The 16,855-nt window shown below is 65.5% G+C and overlaps 2 protein-coding genes across 3 annotated transcripts; both read left to right on the top strand.

Annotated features, from left to right (window-relative positions):
* Positions 1-261: 261 nt before the first annotated feature.
* On the top strand, positions 262-6,080 carry LOC146421804 (integrin alpha-3-like; the record flags this gene model as incomplete). Its single annotated transcript, XM_085047049.1, has 17 exons — positions 262-427; positions 526-612; positions 692-759; positions 845-981; positions 1,338-1,484; positions 1,567-1,664; positions 1,758-1,923; positions 2,008-2,076; positions 2,183-2,262; positions 2,386-2,463; positions 2,649-2,751; positions 2,876-3,046; positions 3,140-3,253; positions 3,392-3,505; positions 3,746-3,844; positions 3,985-4,110; positions 5,322-6,080. Coding segments are annotated over 17 exons (1,982 nt in total), but the record flags the coding sequence as incomplete, so codon positions are not given.
* A 2,110-nt stretch (positions 6,081-8,190) lies between these two features.
* Positions 8,191-16,838, top strand: LOC146421803 (pyruvate dehydrogenase (acetyl-transferring) kinase isozyme 2, mitochondrial). 2 transcript variants are annotated; one of them, XR_014848462.1, is made up of 12 exons: positions 8,191-8,409; positions 9,394-9,535; positions 10,236-10,307; positions 11,702-11,886; positions 12,959-13,048; positions 13,290-13,367; positions 13,991-14,067; positions 14,137-14,235; positions 14,313-14,420; positions 15,210-15,323; positions 16,321-16,726; positions 16,785-16,838. XR_014848462.1 is itself a non-coding variant. In XM_085047051.1 (11 exons), the coding sequence occupies exons 1-11, from the start codon at positions 8,292-8,294 to the stop codon at positions 16,459-16,461; spliced, it is 1,224 nt and encodes a 407-aa protein (XP_084903177.1). In that variant the 5' UTR covers positions 8,191-8,291; the 3' UTR covers positions 16,462-16,838. The 2 variants fall into 2 exon arrangements, 1 of the variants encoding a protein (XP_084903177.1); XM_085047051.1 differs by having other exon boundaries at positions 16,321-16,838.
* The last annotated feature ends 17 nt before the right edge of the window (positions 16,839-16,855 follow it).

Below are 16,855 nucleotides of genomic sequence, written 5' to 3'. Positions count from 1 at the left end.
GGTCTGGATCCTCTCTGGGGTTTTGGGGTCTGGATCCTCTCTGGGGTTTCGGGGTCTGGATCCTCTCTGGGGTTTCGGGGTCTGGATCCTCTCTGGGGTTTTGGGGTCTGGATTCTCTCTGGGGTTTTGGGGTCTGGATCCCCTCTGGGGTTTTGGGGTCTGGATTCTCTCCGGGGTTTCAGGGTCTGGATCCTCTCTGGGTTCCCCCCGAGCATCCCCAGCTCCAGGGTGGGTTGATCCCCAGATCTGCGGGGTGATGAGCACGGGGTGACCCCCTGACCCCAAACCAGGTGATCAGCGGCTCAGAGCTTGGCCCCACCACCATACAAACCTTCGGCTACTCCCTGAGCGGCGGGCTGGACGTGGATGGCAATTCCTACCCCGACCTGCTGGTGGGCAGCCTGAGCGAGCACATCGTCCTGCTCAGGTACGGCCGTGGGGACAGGGGACAGCTGTCCTGTCCCCTGCCACCCCCCGGGTTGGGCACAGAGCAGGGGGGCTCAGCCAACCCCAATCCCTGCCCAGAGCCCGTCCTGTCATCAACATCCTGGACAAGACCTTCACGGTGACCCCGGGCAAGGTGGACCCTGCGCAGTGCACACCCAGATCCTGGTGAGCCCCCGCTGTCCCCAGTGTCCCCAGTGCTGCTGGTGGCACCCTGGCTCGGCTCACAGCCCCTCTGTCCCCACAGCATGACGGTGACTCTGTGCTTCTCCTACAACCAGAGCGCAGGGGATCCCAACTACAGGGAGAGGATCAGTGAGTGGGGGTCTCAGGGGGATGTGGGGACATGGGGACACAGTGGGGGTGTTGGGGACAGCAGTGCCACTCGTGCTGTCCCCAGCCCTGCAGTACACACTGGAGGCTGACAGGGATCGTCACCCACCCCGGGTCAAGTTCTCTGGGTCCCAATCTGCCACCTACACTGGGGACTTCTCCATGCCTGACACCCGCTGCCAGTCCCAGGAGCTGCTGCTGCTGGTGAGTGTCCTTCCTTCCTTCCCTCCTTCCTTCCTTCCCTCCTTCCTTCCCTCCTTCCTTCCTTCCTTCCTTCCTTCCTTCCTTCCTTCCTTCCTTCCTTCCTTCCTTCCTTCCTTCCTTCCTTCCTTCCTTCCTTCTTTCCTTCCTTCCTTCCTTCCTTCCTTCCTTCCTTCCTTCCTTCCTTCCTTCCTTCCTTCCTTCCTTCCTTCCTTCCTTCCTTCCTTCCCTCCCTCCCTCCCTCCCTCCCTCCCTCCCTCCTGGGCTGAGTCGGGGGTCTCACAGCAGACCCCAGCCGTGGCTGGAGCTGCAGTTTGGGGTCAGGGAGGGATGTGGCTGTCACCTCCACCACCCTGCAGGACAATGTCAGGGACAAGCTGCACCCCATCGTGCTCTCCATGAACTACTCGCTGCTGGAGAAGCCCAGGAGGTTCCAGCTGGGCCCTCACTCCCTGGACGCCTTCCCCGTGCTCAACCAGGACCAGTCCCACGAGAACGAGACCAAGGTGTGCCCTGGGGGGCAGGGGGTCACTCTGGGGTGTCCGGGGGGGGTCACAGGGGCTCACGGGGACATCCCTGTCCCTGCAGATTGAGTTCCAGAAGGAATGTGGCTCCGACAACCAATGCTACAGCAACCTCCAGCTCCAGAGCAGCTTTGTCACCGAGCAGAACCAGCCCCTGCCCAGGTGACAGCGGGGCCCTGCGTGTCCCCACCCGCCCTGTGCCACCCCCGGGGCTGTCTCTGTCCCCAGGCAGGGCTGACCCCGCTGTCGCCGCAGGGTGAACGGGACGCAGGTGCTGCAGTACAGCCGCGACGTGCGCAAGCTGCACCTGAGCATCAACATCACCAACGTCCCCACGAGTCCCACCGACGGCGAGGACGCCCACGAGGCCCTGCTGAACGTCACCGTGCCCCCCAGCCTGCTGCCCTCCTCCGTGCGCCCGGTACGGGGACACCCTGTGGCCCTGTGTCACACCGGGACCAGGGGGGCTCGGCCAGGATGTCCCTGACCCTCCTGCCTTCCCCAGAGCGGCGCCTGCACCTTCGGAGAGACAGTGCTGTGCGAGCTGGGAAACCCCTTCAAGAGGAACCAGAGGGTGAGGGCTCTGCCCCACAGCTGCCCCACAGCTGCCCCACAGCCCTTCCTGGGGGGCTCAGAGGGTGGGGTCCAGCTGAGCTGCTCCCTGTCCCCCCTGCGTGCAGGCAGAGCTGACCATCACCTTCGAGGCCATCGGGATCATGCTGGACACGCGGGAGGTCGTGGTGTGGCTGGATCTGTCCACGTGAGTGGGAGGGGGAAGGACAGGGATGGGGATGGTCCTATTGGGATGGGGATGGGGATGGTCCCGTTGGGATAGGGATGATCCTATTGGGATGGGGAGATGCTGATCCCAGTGCCCTGACAGGCAGAGCACCCAGGACGATCTGCAGCCCGTGCTGGCCAAGCTGCTGGTGGATTACAGCATCCAGTCCTCGCTGAGCATGTGAGTGTCCCCTCCATCCATCTGTGTCCCCTCCGCCCCTCCGTGTCCCCTCTGCCCCCCCGTGTCCCCTCCATTCCACCCCCCCGAGCCTGGCAGTGCCAGCCCTCCGTGTCGCAGGAATGGGGCAGGAACGGGATGTCCCCTCTGTCCCTCACGCCATTCCCGTCCCCTCATCCCGTTCCCAGAGCCGCATCGCACATCCAGTCGTACTTCAGCGGGACGGTGGTGGGCGAGTCGGCCATGAAACAGGAGCAGGACGTGGGCAGCCCCCTCACCTTCGACTTCCAGGTGCGCTGGGCGCGGCCGGCGGGAGGGAGGGAGGAGGATTTGGGAATGCAGGAGGGAGGAGGATTTGGCAATGCCGGAGGAGGATTTGGCAATGCCGGACTCCACCTCCCGCCCTGCCCCGCAGGTGACCACCAAAGGCGAGTCCCTGGGCACGCTGGGCACCATCCTGCTGGGCTTCGAGTGGCCCTACGAGATCCCCAACGGCAAGTGGCTCCTGTACCCCACCGAGATCCTGGTCAACGGCAACGACACGTGTCACCCCCCCGGGGGGCTCATCAACCCCCTCAACCTCACCGTGAGTCCCGCAGGGCTGTGTCACTCAGTCCCTGCCCCGCCGCGGGGGTCCTGCAGCCCCCCGGGGCTCTGATGGGGTTCGTGTCGCCCCCAGCTGCTGCAGGACCAAGCTCCATCCCGGCGCAGACGGGAGCTGGAGCCCCCCGAGGCGGGGGAGCCTCCGGTCACCTTGGCCACCGGCCGGCGCCCGCGGTCCGAGACCGTGCTGGTGAGTGGGGCTGCGGGGGGCTGCGAGGGGCTGCGGGGGGCTGCGGGGGTCCAGCAGCACTTCCCCCCGGGATCAGTGTCCCCGCTGCACCAGGGAGGTGCTGTGGGACTTGTCGCCCTGACCCGCCGTGTCCCCCAGAGCTGCTCGGCGGGCACGGCGCGCTGCGTGTGGCTCGAGTGTCCCCTGCGGCAAACGCAGCTGCCCTCCAGCCTCAGCCTGCGCGCCCGCGTCTGGAACAGCACCTTCATCGAGGTCAGTCCCGGGCTGCGGGGGGACCGAGACTGCCAGGGCTCTGCTCGGAGCCTGGCGCTGTGTGTCCCCTTGTCATCTGTGTCCCCATCATCCGTGTGTCCCTTCATCATCTGTGTCCCCCCATCGTCCGTGTCCCCATCATCATCCGTGTATTGCCATCCCCGTGTCCCTCTCCCTCATCCCCGTGTCCCTGACCGTCCGTGTCCCTCTCTGTCCCCCGTGTCCCTGCCGTGTCCGCAGGAGTTCCGCGACTTTGACCGGGTGAAGGTGACAGGCACGGCCACGCTGTTCCTGCGCTCGCAGGTCCCCACCATCACCATGAGGAACCACACGGTGCGGGTGAGCCGCGCGGGGCTCCTTACTGGGGCAGACTGGGCGGGACTGGGGCAGACTGGGCGGGACTGGGGCAGACTGGGCGGGACTGGGGCCGCCGGGAGCTCCGGGAGCTCGGTGCCCACCGCGGCTCTTCCCGCCCGCAGTTCTCCGTGGATGTGGATTCGGAGCTGCAGGAGGAGCAGCCGGCCGAGATCGCGCTCTGGCTGGTGCTGGTGTCGGTGGCAGCCGGGCTGCTGCTGCTGGGGATCATCATCCTCCTCCTCTGGAAGGTGAGGAAGGCCCCGAATCCCCGGAAAGGGGATTAGGGGTTGCAGGAGCCGCGCTGAGACCTGCCGGGCTCGTGTCACCCGTGGTGCCTCCTCCCGGCGTGGCGAGGGGTGCGAGGGACCCGCGGCTGGCAGGTTGTCCCCAAAGCTGGAAGGTGCCCCCCGTGGGCGGCAGGTCCCCCCCAGGCGGAAGGTTTTCCCTTGGGAGGAAGATTCCCGGCTGCGGAGGGATGAGGAAGAGGAGCAGAGAGATTCCCGGCTTGTTTTGGCGTGCAGAGCATTTCGGGATGTGCGCCCGAAGCAGGGCTGGATGGTGGCAGCTCCTTCCCTGTGGCTGCTCTGCGGGGACTTGGGGACCCCCACAGCCCCCTGGGGACCCCCAGAACCCCCTGGGGACCCCCCAGCTCCCTGAAGCCCCCCGTTTTTACCCAGGAGGAGGTCGCTGGCTCTGCAGAGCCTCTCCCCCCCGAGCAGCTCCCATCAGCCCCCCGCGGCGGCGCGACGCTCATTTGCATAACCACGCCCCAGAGCATCCCATCAACCCCTTCGCAGCGGCATCGCTTTTATTTTGCATAACCACGCCCCCACAGAGTCCCGTCAGCCCCCTCGCGGCAGTGCCAGGCGCTCATTTGCATAACCACACCCCCAGGGGCTTCTGCCAGCCCCTCGGGGGGATTTGGGGTCTCTTCCGGGGACATTTGGGGAGCGCTCTGTCCCTTTCCGGGCATTTGGGGAGCCCTCTGTCCATCTGTGGAGCCCTCTGTCCATCTGGGTTTCCCTCTGTCCCTCCCGGGTCTCTCCGGCCCGCTGACCCTGTCGCTGTCCCCTTCCCTGCAGTGCGGGTTCTTCCGGCGGGCCAACACGCGGGCCATGTACGAGGCCAAGGGGCAGAAGGCGGAGATGAGGATCCAGCCGTCGGAAACCGAGCGGCTCACGGATGACTACTAACGGGGGGCACTCCCTGTGCCCCCCCGGGCGCCGCGGCCGCCGCCTGGTAATGCCCCGAGGGGCTGAGCTGCGGCGGCATCTTCCTCCTCTTCAGCCTCCTCTCCTCTTCCTCTGTCCCTCCAGGGCTCCGCGGGGTCTCTCCGAGCGGCTCCAGGATCGCCGCTCCCTTTGCCTCTGCTCTCCACCGCCTCGGGGGTCTCTCTCCTTCTCCCCGACCCTCTCCGGCCCCTCACTGACCGCTGCCCTCTCTCTTTCCCCCCCGCCAGTGCGACTTTTTCCAGCGGACCCGCTACTACCGGATCATGCCCAAGTACCACGCGGTGCGGATCCGGCAGGAGCAGCGCTACCAGCCCGGGCGGCTGCTGCCCCGCCGCCGCAAGAAGCTCTGGGTGACCAAGTGGCAGGAGCCGGACAAGTACTACTGACCCCCTGACCCCCCGCCCCGACCCCTGCGAGGGGGGCTTTGACTTTGCACAGTGCATCTCTCCCGTCCCCAGCCGTCCCCATCCCTCCCCTCGGACGCGGCCACCTCCGGCGTTGGCTCCCGCAGCCTCTCCCCGCTCGCCCGCCGGGCTCTTGCCCGCCCGTGCCTTGCCCGCTCGTGGGGCTGACCCCCAGATGTGCCCCCCGTGCTCCCCCGAGTGCTGCTGGGCTCACCGAGTGCCTTTTCCCCGCGCAGACACTCCGCTCGCCATGTCCCTGTCGCTGTCCCTGTCGCTGTCGCTGTCCCCCCGGGACACGTCCTGCTCGCCGGGACACGCTCGCCCTTCCCTCGGCGCTGGGTGCGGGACCTTCTGCTTTCCCCGGTGGGGCTGGGGGAGCTCCTTCCTTCCTTCCTTCCTCCATCCTCCTCCTCCTCATCCCCGCGGGTCTCACCGCGGTGTTCTCCCCGTGTTTTCCCTTCTCTCCCCGTGTTTTTTTCCCTGTTCTCCCCGTGTTTGTTTTACCTGTTCTCACCAGGTTTGTTTTCCCTGTTTTCCCGTGTTTTCCCTGCTCTCCCCGTGTTTGTTTTTCCTGTCCTCCCCATGTTTTCCCTGTTCCCCCGTGTTTTCCTGTTCTCCCTGTGTTTTCCCTGTTCTCCCCATGTTTATTTTCCCTGTCCCCGCCGTGTTTTCCCTGCTCTCCCCGTGTTTGTTTTTCCTGTCCTCCCCATGTTTTCCCTGTTCCCCCCGTGTTTTCCCTGTTCTCCCTGTGTTTTCCTGTTCTCCCCCTGTTTTCCCCGCTCTCCCCGTGTTTATTTTCCCTGCTCTCCCCCGTTTCCCCAAGCTTTCCCTCGGACGGGCGCAGCGCTCAGGCCGTGTCCCCAGTCCCCTCACCCTGTCCCCAATCCCCTCACCCTGTCCCCAGTCCCCTCACCCTGTCCCCAGTCCCCTCACCCTGTCCCCATCCCTCGCCCTGTCCCCATCCCTCGCCCTGTCCCCATCCCTCACCCTGTCCCCAATCCCCTCACCCTGTCCCCATCCCTCACCCTGTCCCCTGTCCCCTCACCCTGTCCCCATCCTCACCCTGTCCCAATCCCCTCACCCTGTCCCCAATCCCTCACCCTGTCCCCAATCCCTCACCTGTCCCCATCCCCTCACCCTGTCCCCAATCCCCTCACCCTGTCCCCAATCCCTCACCCTGTCCCCATCCCTCACCTGTCCCCACTCCTCGCCCTGTCCCCATCCCTCGCCCTGTCCCCATCCCCTCACCCTGTCCCCAATCCCCTCACCCTGTCCCCATCCCTCACCCTGTCCCCGCGGGGTTAAGTTATTCCGTCTCTCCGTGTCCCGCTGTCCCAGCCCGCTCGGTACGGGGTGGCTGGGCAGGCAGGGGGTCCCGCAGCCCCCCAGCCCCTGCCCGACCCCAATCCCCTCCCTGCCCCACGGGGCTCAATAAAGCCTCGGGTGGGATTTGTAACCTCGAGTGGGGTTTGTCACCTCGAGTGGGGTTTGTAACCTCGGGTGGGATTTGTCACCTCGTGTGGGGTTTGTCACCTCATGTGGGATTTGTAACCTCGTGTGGGGTTTGTCACCTCGTGTGTCCCCTCAGTGTGGTGGCTGCAGGGCGGGGAGGGGAGCTGAGGGGTTTGGGGGGTTTTTGGGGTGTTTTGAGGAGTTTTGGGGGGTTTTGGGGGGAGAGGGGCAAAGCGAGGAGAGGGGATGCTGTACCCCGGGGGTAAAGGGGGTGAAGGGGGTGAAAGGGATAATTCTGGGGCTGGGATGGGTGCAGAGCCACCGGAACGGCCCGGGAAGGGACAGAGACCTCAGAGTGACCCGGGAAGGGACAGAGACCTCACAAATAGCACCGGGAGGGGACAAAAGGCCTGACAAATACCCCGGGAAGGGACAAAAGGCCTGACAAATAGCCCGGGAAGGGACAGAGGACTCACGGGTGTCCCGGGAAGGGACAGAGACCTCACAAACCCCCCGGGAAGGGACAGAGGCCTCATAAATACCCCGGGAAGGGACAAAGACCTCACAAATAGCCCCGGGAGGGGACAAAAGGCCTGACAAATACCCCGGGAGGGGACAGAGGCCTCAGAGTCAGGCAAGGCCGCAGAACGCCGGGAGCTGAGGGGCTGGCTGAGGGCGGGGTTATGCAAATGAGGGGCGCTGGGGGCGCGAGGGGGATGATGGGAGTCGGGGGCGGGGTTATGCAGATTAAAGATGGCGCTGCCGCGAGGGGGCTGATGGGAGAAGTAGGCGGAGTTATGCAAACGACATTCGGCGCTGCCTCGCGGGGGCTGATGGGATTTGTGGGCGGGGTTATGCAGATAAGAGCATGCTCTTCCGCGCGGGGGGCTGATGGGAGTTATGGGCGGGGTTATGCAGATGAGCTCCTCCTCTTCCGCGCGGGGGCTGATGGGAGCTGTGGGCGGGGTTATGCAAATATCGCCGTGGTTTTCCCGCGCGGGGGCTGATGGGAGCTGTGGGCGGGGTTATGCAAATAACGCCGTGTTTTTCCCGCGCGGGGGCTGATGGGAGCACTCTCCGCCGCGGTTATGCAAATCCGCTCGCTGCGGGCGCTGATTGGCCGCGCGGTGATTGACAGCTCCGTGTTGTTTGCGCGCGGCGCGGCGGGGGCGGGGCGGGCTGAGGGCCGGGCGGGTGTGGGACAGCGGGGGACAGCGGGGGACGCTGAGGGACACCCCGGGACAGCGCAGGACAGCCCGGGACAGCCCGGGACAGCCCAGGACAGCCCGGGACAGCCCAGGACAGCCCGGGACAGCGGGGCACACCCCGGACAGCGGGGCCATGCGGCTGCTGCGGTGCCTCGGGAAGCGCGCGGCGCTGGCCGGCGTCCCCACCTACATCGAGCACTTCAGCAAGTTCTCGCCGTCGCCGCTCTCCATGAAGCAGTTTCTGGACTTCGGTAAATAGACAAAGCCACCCCCCCCCGGGACCCCCAGCCTGCCGCGGGACGGGGACAGCCGTGCTGTCGCCCTCTGTGGGGACAGGCGGTGTGAGGGAGGCGCTGAGGGAGGGAGCTCCGGGAATTCCTGCTTCCCTTGGGAAATCCGTCACAAACAGCCCTGGAAATCCTTCACAGACACCCCGGGAAATCCTTCACAAACCCCCTCGGGAAATCCTAAACCCTCCCCGGGAAATTTCCCCTCATAACCGGTGACTCTGGCCGGCTGGGGGCTGCTGTCCCCCTCAGGGGTGTCTAGGCCTGGGTAACTCTGAGGCCTTAAAATAACCCGTTATTATTGAGGGGATTTAACACCCCCACGGTAAATAGGTGGGCCTGCAATGTGGTGTCCTAATAGGCCTCTTTTGGGGTGTTCTCTCAGCCCAAAATCCCCTCAGGGGGTGTTAAACCCCCTAATAACCCTCCCCATGTGGGGGTAAATCCTGATATCCCCCAGTAAATCCCCCTGTTAGGGACCCCTGGCCCTGCTTGGCTCCATTCCCCCCAGGGTGGGCGACTGGGACCCCCAAACCCACCCAAACCCCCTGTAAGGACCCCAGGGGGTGGAGATGTCCCCACAGTGTCCCCACAGTGTCCCACAGTGTCCCCCAGCCCCTCCAGTGTCCCCTCCAGCCCAAGGGCTGGGCTCTGTTCCTGCCTCCTCTTTCCCAGTGTCCCCACAGCGTCCCCAGTCCCACCCAGCACAGGGGTGGCAGCACTCTGAGGGTCCTTCAGAGGCTCACCCCATGTCCCCTCGTGTCCCCTGGTGTCCCCAGTGTCCCCACAGAGTCTCCCTTTCCAGCCTAGGGCTGGGCTCTGTTCCTGCCTTCTCTCTCCCAGTGTCCCCACAGCGTCCCCAGTCCCACCCAGCATTGGGATGGCAGTGCCACCAGCGCTCCCTCAGGGCCTCACCCCATGTCCCCTCGTGTCCCCTGGTGTCCCCAGGCTCCAGCAATGCCTGTGAGAAGACGTCGTTCGCCTTCCTGCGGCAGGAGCTGCCGGTGCGCCTGTCCAACATCATGAAGGAGATCAACCTGCTCCCCGACAGGGTGCTGCGGACACCCTCCGTCCAGCTGGTGCAGAGCTGGTCAGTGGGGCTTGGGGACACGGTGGGGACACTGGGGACACTGCGGTGGCACTGCTGGCACCGGCACCTCCTGCTCTGTGCCACCGCTGTCACCCGGCTGGGGTCTGCTGGCACGGCGGGTCCTGCTGTGGGGTTGTCACTGCTGTGGCTCGTGGAGGTCCCACCACTGCCACAGGTTGTCACCCCCTGGGTCTCCCCACTGTCACCTGCACGGCTGCCAGTGTCACCATGGCTACTGTCACCGCCCAGGGGGGTCCTGCTGTCACCACAGGTGCCACCAGCGCTGTGTGTCCCACCACTGTCACCCAGCAGGGAGGTGGCACTGGGGGACACACTTGTGCCCTCGGGTGACACGGGCTGCAGGCCCTTGGGGACACCCCTGTGCCACCAGTGCCACCTGCTCCTGAAGGGGCTGAGCCAACGGGGATCCCTGTCCTGAGTGTCCCTTTAAGGGCTGTGTCCTTGTCCCTGTGCCAGCAGCGTGACCTTTCTCACGGTGCCACCACGTGACATGTTGTTTGTCCAGCGTCCTGGGCAGCTGCCAGCAGGATCTGGCCTTGTCCAGGGGTCAGTCCGTGCCAGGGGAGGTCACACTGTGCCAGGGGAGGTCAGGCCATGCCAGGGGGGTCAGCCCTGTGGGAGTGTCACCTGGATTGTCCCCTCTGTTTGGGGGTGGTGGGATGACCTTTTCCCCCCTCAGGTATGTCCAGAGCCTGCTGGACATCATGGAATTCCAAGACAGAGACCCCGAGGACCAGACCACGCTGGGACAGTAAGTTTGGCAGTGACAGCGTGGCCTTGTCCCCAATCCCAGGCTGTCACTTCCTCCCAGAGCTGCACGGGTGTCACCCGGTGTCACCCCGAAGTGCTCTGGACTCTGCTCTGGGTTTTCCCAGCGCTGGGGAATCCCAGCCTGGATCGTGGCCCAGGTGTCCCCAGTGCTGTCCCAATGTCCCCAGCACTGTCCCAGTGTCTCCAGCCCTGTCCCGACTGTCCCCAGCGCTGTCCCAATGTCCCCAGCACTATCCCAATGTCCCCAGCACTGTCCCAAATGTCCCCAGTGCTGTCCTGCTGTCCCCAACACTGTCCCAGTATCCCCAGCGCTGTCCCAATGTCCCCAGCCCTGTCCGGACGGACTGTCCCCAGCCCTGTCCCAATGTCTCCAGCCCTGTCCCTGTGTCCCCAGCACTATCCCAATGTCCCCAGCGCTGTCCTGACTGTCCCCAGCACTGTCCCGCTGTCCCCAGCCCTGTCCCGCTGTCCCCAGCCCTGTCCCAGTATCCCCAGCCCTGTCCCGCTGTCCCCAGCGCTGTCCCTGTGTCCCCAGCACTGTCCCGCTGTCCCCAGCACTATCCCAATATCCCCAACCCTGTCCCGCTGTCCCCAGTGCTGTCCCCGTGTCCCCAGCGCTGTCCCCGTGTCCCCAGCACTGTCCCGACTGTCCCCAGCCCTGTCCCTGTGTCCCCAGCCCTGTCCCAATATCCCCAGCACTGTCCCGACTGTCCCCAGCCCTGTCCCTGTGTCCCCAGCCCTGTCCCAATATCCCCAGCCCCGTCCCGCTGTCCCCAGCCCTGTCCCTGTGTCCCCAGCCCTGTCCCGTCCCCAGCCCTGTCCCGGCTGTCCCCAGCGCTGTCCCTGTGTCCCCAGCACTATCCCAATGTCCCCAGCCCTGTCCCAGTGTCCCCAGCCCTGTCCCGCTGTCCCCAGTGCTGTCCCGACTGTCCCCAGCCCTGTCCCTGTGTCCCCAGCGCTGTCCCAATGTCCCCAGCACACCCAAATCCCCAACCCTGTCCCAATGTCCCCAGCCCTGTCCCTGTGTCCCCAGCACTATCCCAATGTCCCCAGCCCTGTCCCGACTGTCCCCGGCCCTGTCCCAACTGTCCCCAGCCCTGTCCCAGTGTCCCCAGCGCTGTCCCGCTGTCCCCAGCACTATCCCAATGTCCCCAGACCTGTCCCAGTGTCCCCAGCACTATCCCAATATCCCCAGCACTATCCCAGTATCCCCAGCCCTGTCCCGCTGTCCCCAGCCCTGTCCCTGTGTCCCCAGCGCTGTCCCTGTGTCCCCAGTCCTGTCCCTGTGTCCTCAGCACTATCCCAATGTCCCCAGCCCTGTCCCAGTGTCCCCAGCCCTGTCCTGTGTCCCCAGCGCTGTCCCGTGCCCGGCAGGTTCACCAAGGCGCTGGTGACCATCAGGAACAGGCACAACGACGTGGTGCCCACGATGGCGCAGGGGGTGCTGGAGTACCGCGAGGCGTACGGCGCTGACCCCGTGAGCAACCAGAACATCCAGTACTTCCTGGATCGCTTCTACCTCAGCCGCATCTCCATCCGCATGCTGCTCAACCAGCACAGTGAGGGACTGGGGACGGGGACAGGGGGGGACAGGGAGGGACAGGGAGGGACAGGGAGGGACAGGGGTCTGAGGGTCTGAGGGGGACAGGGGGTCCTGAGGGAGGGACAGGGGCTCTGATGGGGGGACAGGAGGGTCCTGAGGAGGACAGGGGGTCCTGAGGGGGACAGGGGGTGTGAGGGAGGTCCTGAGGGGGGACAGGGGGGTCTGGGGCGGACAGGGGGGTCCTGAGGGGGGACAGGGGGTCTGAGGGCGGACAGGGGTTTCTGAGGGGGAACAGGGGGTCTGGGGGGACAGAGGGTCCTGAGGGGGGACAGGGGGGTCCTGAGGGGGGGTCTGAGGAGGACAGGGGGGTCCCTGATGGGGGACAGGGGCGTCTGAGGGGGGGACAGGGGGTCCTGAGCAGGGACAGGGGTTCTGGGGGGACAGGGAGTCCCTGATGGGGACAGGGAGTCTAGGGGGGACAGAGGGTCCTGAGGGGGGACAGGGGGATCCCTGCCATGGCGCTGGCAGCCCTGGGGGTCCCTGAGAACATGGGGTGTTCCCAGAGCACCCCCAGAGTGTCCCCAGGGGTTTGTCCCAAGGGTCCTCATCATCACTGGGTGTCCCCAACCCCAACCCACACACCCCAACCCCCCAACCCCACCCCCCACACACCCCCAAACCCCAACCAACCCCCACCCACACACGTGTCCCAAGGGTCCTCATCATCACTGGGTGTCCCCAGAGTGTCCCCAGAACCCTCCAGAGTGTCCCCAGGGTTTGTCCTGAGGGTCCTCATTGTCACTGGGTGTCCCCAGAGCTCCCCAGAGTGTCCCCCAGCCCCGGGGGTCTACCCTGAGGGTCCCCTCATCCCCAGAGATCTCCCCCAGGTGTCCCCACCAACCCCAAGGATTGTGCCCTGGGCATCTCCCTGGCCCCAAATGTCCTCCTCAGCCCCTGGCTGTCCCTGGGGTTGTCCCTGGCTGTCCCTGGCTGTCCCTGGCTGTCCCTGGGGGTGTCCCTGGGGTTGTCCCTGGCTGTCCCTGGGTGTCCCTGGCTGTCCCAGGGTCCCCAGCTGGCTGTCCCCCCAGCCCTGCTGTTCGACGGCAGCACCAACCCTGCTCACCCCAAACACATCGGGAGCATCGACCCTCACTGCAACGTGGCCAACGTGGTGAGAGGTTGGTGGGATTGGGGGTCTCACCCCACTCTGGGGAGGGGGATTTGGGGGCTGTGGGGTGCCTGAAGGTCCCCCTGAGATCACAGCTTTGGGGTGACCTCAGCCAGAGTGTCCCCCCAGCTCCAGAAGACCCCAGAAACCTCCTGGGTCTGTAGGAATGGGAAGTGTTTGGGGTCAGGGGGACCCCGAAGGCTGTCCCTGTGGTTTGTGGGGTGCTGAGCTCTCTGTCCCCTCTGTCCCAGATGCCTACAACATGGCCAAGCTGCTGTGTGACAAATACTACATGGCGTCACCCGACCTGGAGATCGAGGAGGTCAATGGTGAGGGGACAGCGGGGTGAGGGGACAGCAGGGGTGAGGGGACAGCGGGGTGAGGGGACAGCGGGGTGAGGGGACAGCGGGGTGAGGGGACAGTGGGTTAAGGGGACAGTGGGGGTGAGGGGACAGCGGGGTGAGGGGACAGCAGGGTGAGGGGACAGCGGGGTGAGGGGACAGCAGGGTGAGGGGACAGCGGGGTGAGGGGACAGCGGGGTGAGGGGACAGCGGGGTGAGGGGACAGCAGGGTGAGGGGACAGCGGGGTGAGGGGACAGCAGGGGGACCAGGCAGGGGGATCCAGGGGGGTTTGTTCAGGGTTGGGGGTCCCTGGGGCAGGGGATTGTCGTGTGGCCCATTTAGGTTTGGGGTCCCTGTGATGAGGGGATTCTCAGGTGACCCTTTAGGGTTGGGAGTTCTAAGGTGACCCTTTAGGGTGGGGATTCCCTATTGGGAACTCTCAGGTGACATATTTAGGGTTGGGGGATTCTCAGGTGACTCTTTAGGATGGGAATCCCCTATTGGGAGTTTTCAGGTGACCCATTTAGGGTTGGGATCCCCCACTGGGCACTCTCAGGTGCCTCCCTGAGGCCTGGGGCAGTTTAGGGTCAGTGTCCCTGTGTCCCCCCAGCCTGCCACGCCGAGCAGCCTGTGAGCATTGTCTACGTGCCATCCCACCTGTACCACATGCTCTTCGAGCTCTTCAAGGTAGCCCAGCCCTGGGGGGGTCCGGGGTGACTCTGGGGACACCCCTGACCGCCGCCCTGGTGTCCCCAGAACGCCATGAGAGCCACGGTGGAGAGCCACGAGAGCAGCCCGAGGCTACCAGCCATCCGGGTGATGGTGGCCCTGGGCCAGGAGGACCTGTCCATCCGGGTAAGGGACACCAGCCGGGCCGGGAGGGAGGGGGCTGTGGGGACAGGGGCGGGATTGTCACCCCGCCGTGTCCCCAGATGAGTGACAGGGGCATGGGCGTGCCGCTGAGGAAGATCGAGAGGCTCTTCAGCTACATGTACTCCACAGCGCCGACGCCCCAGCTGGGCTCGGGGGGAGCGCCTCTGGTGTGTCACCTGGGGGGCTTGGGTTCGTCACCTGGGGGGCTCGGGGGGTTTGTCACCTGGGGCTACCCTGGAATGTCACCTGGGAGTGTGACTTGGGGGTTCAGGGGGTCCTGAGAGGGTCTGGGGTGGTGGGTGTGAGATTTAGGGGTGAAATGGGAGGTTTTGGGGCTCCTTTGGGGGTGATTTGGGGACCTGGAGTGGCACAGGGTGTTTTTGGGGTGGCTTGGGGAGGTTTGGGGGTGGCTGGAGTGGCCTGGGGGTGTTTTGGGGTAAGGTTAAGGGGGGGCTGGAGGTTTGGGCTTGGCCTGGGACATTTTGGGGATGGTCAGGCTGGTGTGGGGACACTTTGGTGGGGTTGGGTGTGACGTGGGGACCCTTTGGGGTGGCACAGGGACACTTTGGGGTGGCATAGGGACCCTTTGGGGTGGCACAGGGACCCTTTGGGGTGGCACAGGGACCCTTTTGAGTGGCACAGGGACCCTTTGGGGTGGCACAGGGACCCTTTGGGGTGGCACAGGGACACTTTGGGGTGGCACTGGGACCCTTTGGGGTGGCACAGGGATACTTTGGGGTGGCACAGGGACACTTTGGGGTGGCACAGGGACACTTGGAGGTGGCACAGGGACCCTTAGGGGTGGCACAGGGAGCCTTTGGGGTGGCACCGGGCCCCTCAGCTGTGCCTGGGGCCATTTGATAGTGGCACAGTGACCATGGGCAGTGCCATGGACACTCCTTGGGGTGCAGTGGGGTGCCCTGGGGTGTCCCCAGCCCATGTCCCCATGTCCCCAGGCAGGGTTTGGCTATGGCTTGCCCATCTCCCGCCTGTACGCCAAGTACTTCCAGGGGGACCTGCAGCTCTACTCCATGGAGGGCTTTGGCACCGACGCTGTCATCTACCTGAAGGTGGGTCCTGTGTCCCCAGACTGGGCTGTCCCTGGCCCCATGCCATCCCCATGTGTCCCCAGACTGCTCAGGGTGTCCCCAGCCCCACGCTGTCCCAGTGTGTCCCCAAACCTGGGTGTCTCCGACTCAGGGTGTCCCCAGCCCCTTGCCATCCCCCTTGCCATCCCCCTGTGTGTCCCCAGCCTGAGGGGTGTCCCCAGACCAGAGTGTCCCCAGCTCAGGAGTGTCCCCAGCCCCTCATCAGCCCCCTGTGTGTCCCCAACCCGGGGTGTCCCCACCCCCTCGCCATCCCTGTGTCCCCAGCCCCTCGCCATCCCTGTCCCGAGCTCGGGATGTCCCCAGCCTCAGGGGTGTCCCCAACCCCTCACTATCCCCGTGTCCCCACCCTCAGGGGTGTCCCCAGATTGCTCGGGGTGTCCCCATCCCGAGGTGTCCTCAACCCTTCACCATCCCTGTGTGTCCCCAGCCCGGGGTGTCCCCATCCCCACACCATCCCTGTGTCCCCAGCCCCTCGCCATACCCATGTGTCCCCAGATTGGGATGTCCCCATCCCCTCGCCATCCCTGTCCTGAGCTCGGGATGTCCCCACCCTCAGGGGTGTCCCCAGATTGCTCGGGGTGTCCCCATCCCGGGGTGTCCCCAACCCTTCACCATCCCTGTGTGTCCCCAGCCCGGGGTGTCCCCAGCCTGGGGTATCCCCAGATCGCTCGGGGTGTCCCCATCCCATGTGTCCCCATCCCCTCGCTGTCCCTGTCCCCATCCCATGTGTCCCCATCCCCTCACCATCCCTGTCCCCATCCCGCGTGTCCCCATCCCCTCGCTGTCCCCATCCCGCGTGTCCCCATGCTGTCCCTGTCCCCATGCCGCGTGTCCCCATGCTGTCCCTGTCCCCATGCCGCGTGTCCCCATGCTGTCCCTGTCCCCATCCCATGTATCCCCATCCCTGTTGCTGTCCCTCTCCCCATGCCGCGTGTCCCCATGCTGTCCCTGTCCCCAGGCGCTGTCCACAGACTCGGTGGAGAGGCTCCCAGTGTACAACAAGTCGGCCTGGCGTCACTACCAGCCCAGCCAGGAGGCAGGGGACTGGTGTGTCCCCAGCACGGAGCCCAAGAACACCTCCACCTACCGCGTCCCCTGAGCCCCCCGCTGTCACAGCCCCCCCAGCTGTCCCCAGCGCCCCGGGGGGGTTTGGCGTCCCAGTTTGTCCTTGGGAAGTGTGGGACGTGGGGCACGGCGCTGTCACCTCGGTGGCACTTAGGGACGGCGCTGGGGCAGTGCCACTGTCCCCTCGTGCCCCCCGTGGGACCAACAGCACTCCCTGCAGCCCTGCCGGGGTGGGGGGCCACGCCTGAGCCCCCCGTGTCTCTGTCACTCCCTGTTGTTGCACTACTGAGCTGTCCCCAGCCCTGTCCCCCCTGTCCCCAGGGTGGGTTTCCACTCCACACACTGTGACCTGCTCAGCCCCCTGTCCCCCCCAGACCCTCCCCACTGCCAATAAACTCCATGTTGACTGACCCCCTGTGCTGCTTTGG

The sequence above is a fragment of the Lichenostomus cassidix genome, unplaced genomic scaffold (genome assembly GCF_008360975.1).
Source record: "Lichenostomus cassidix isolate B80296 unplaced genomic scaffold, HeHo_3.0 HiC_scaffold_665, whole genome shotgun sequence".
NCBI lineage: Eukaryota > Metazoa > Chordata > Aves > Passeriformes > Meliphagidae > Lichenostomus > Lichenostomus cassidix.
The sequence above is the reverse complement of the archived record's forward strand: the minus strand, read 5'-3'. Positions and strand labels throughout refer to the sequence as shown.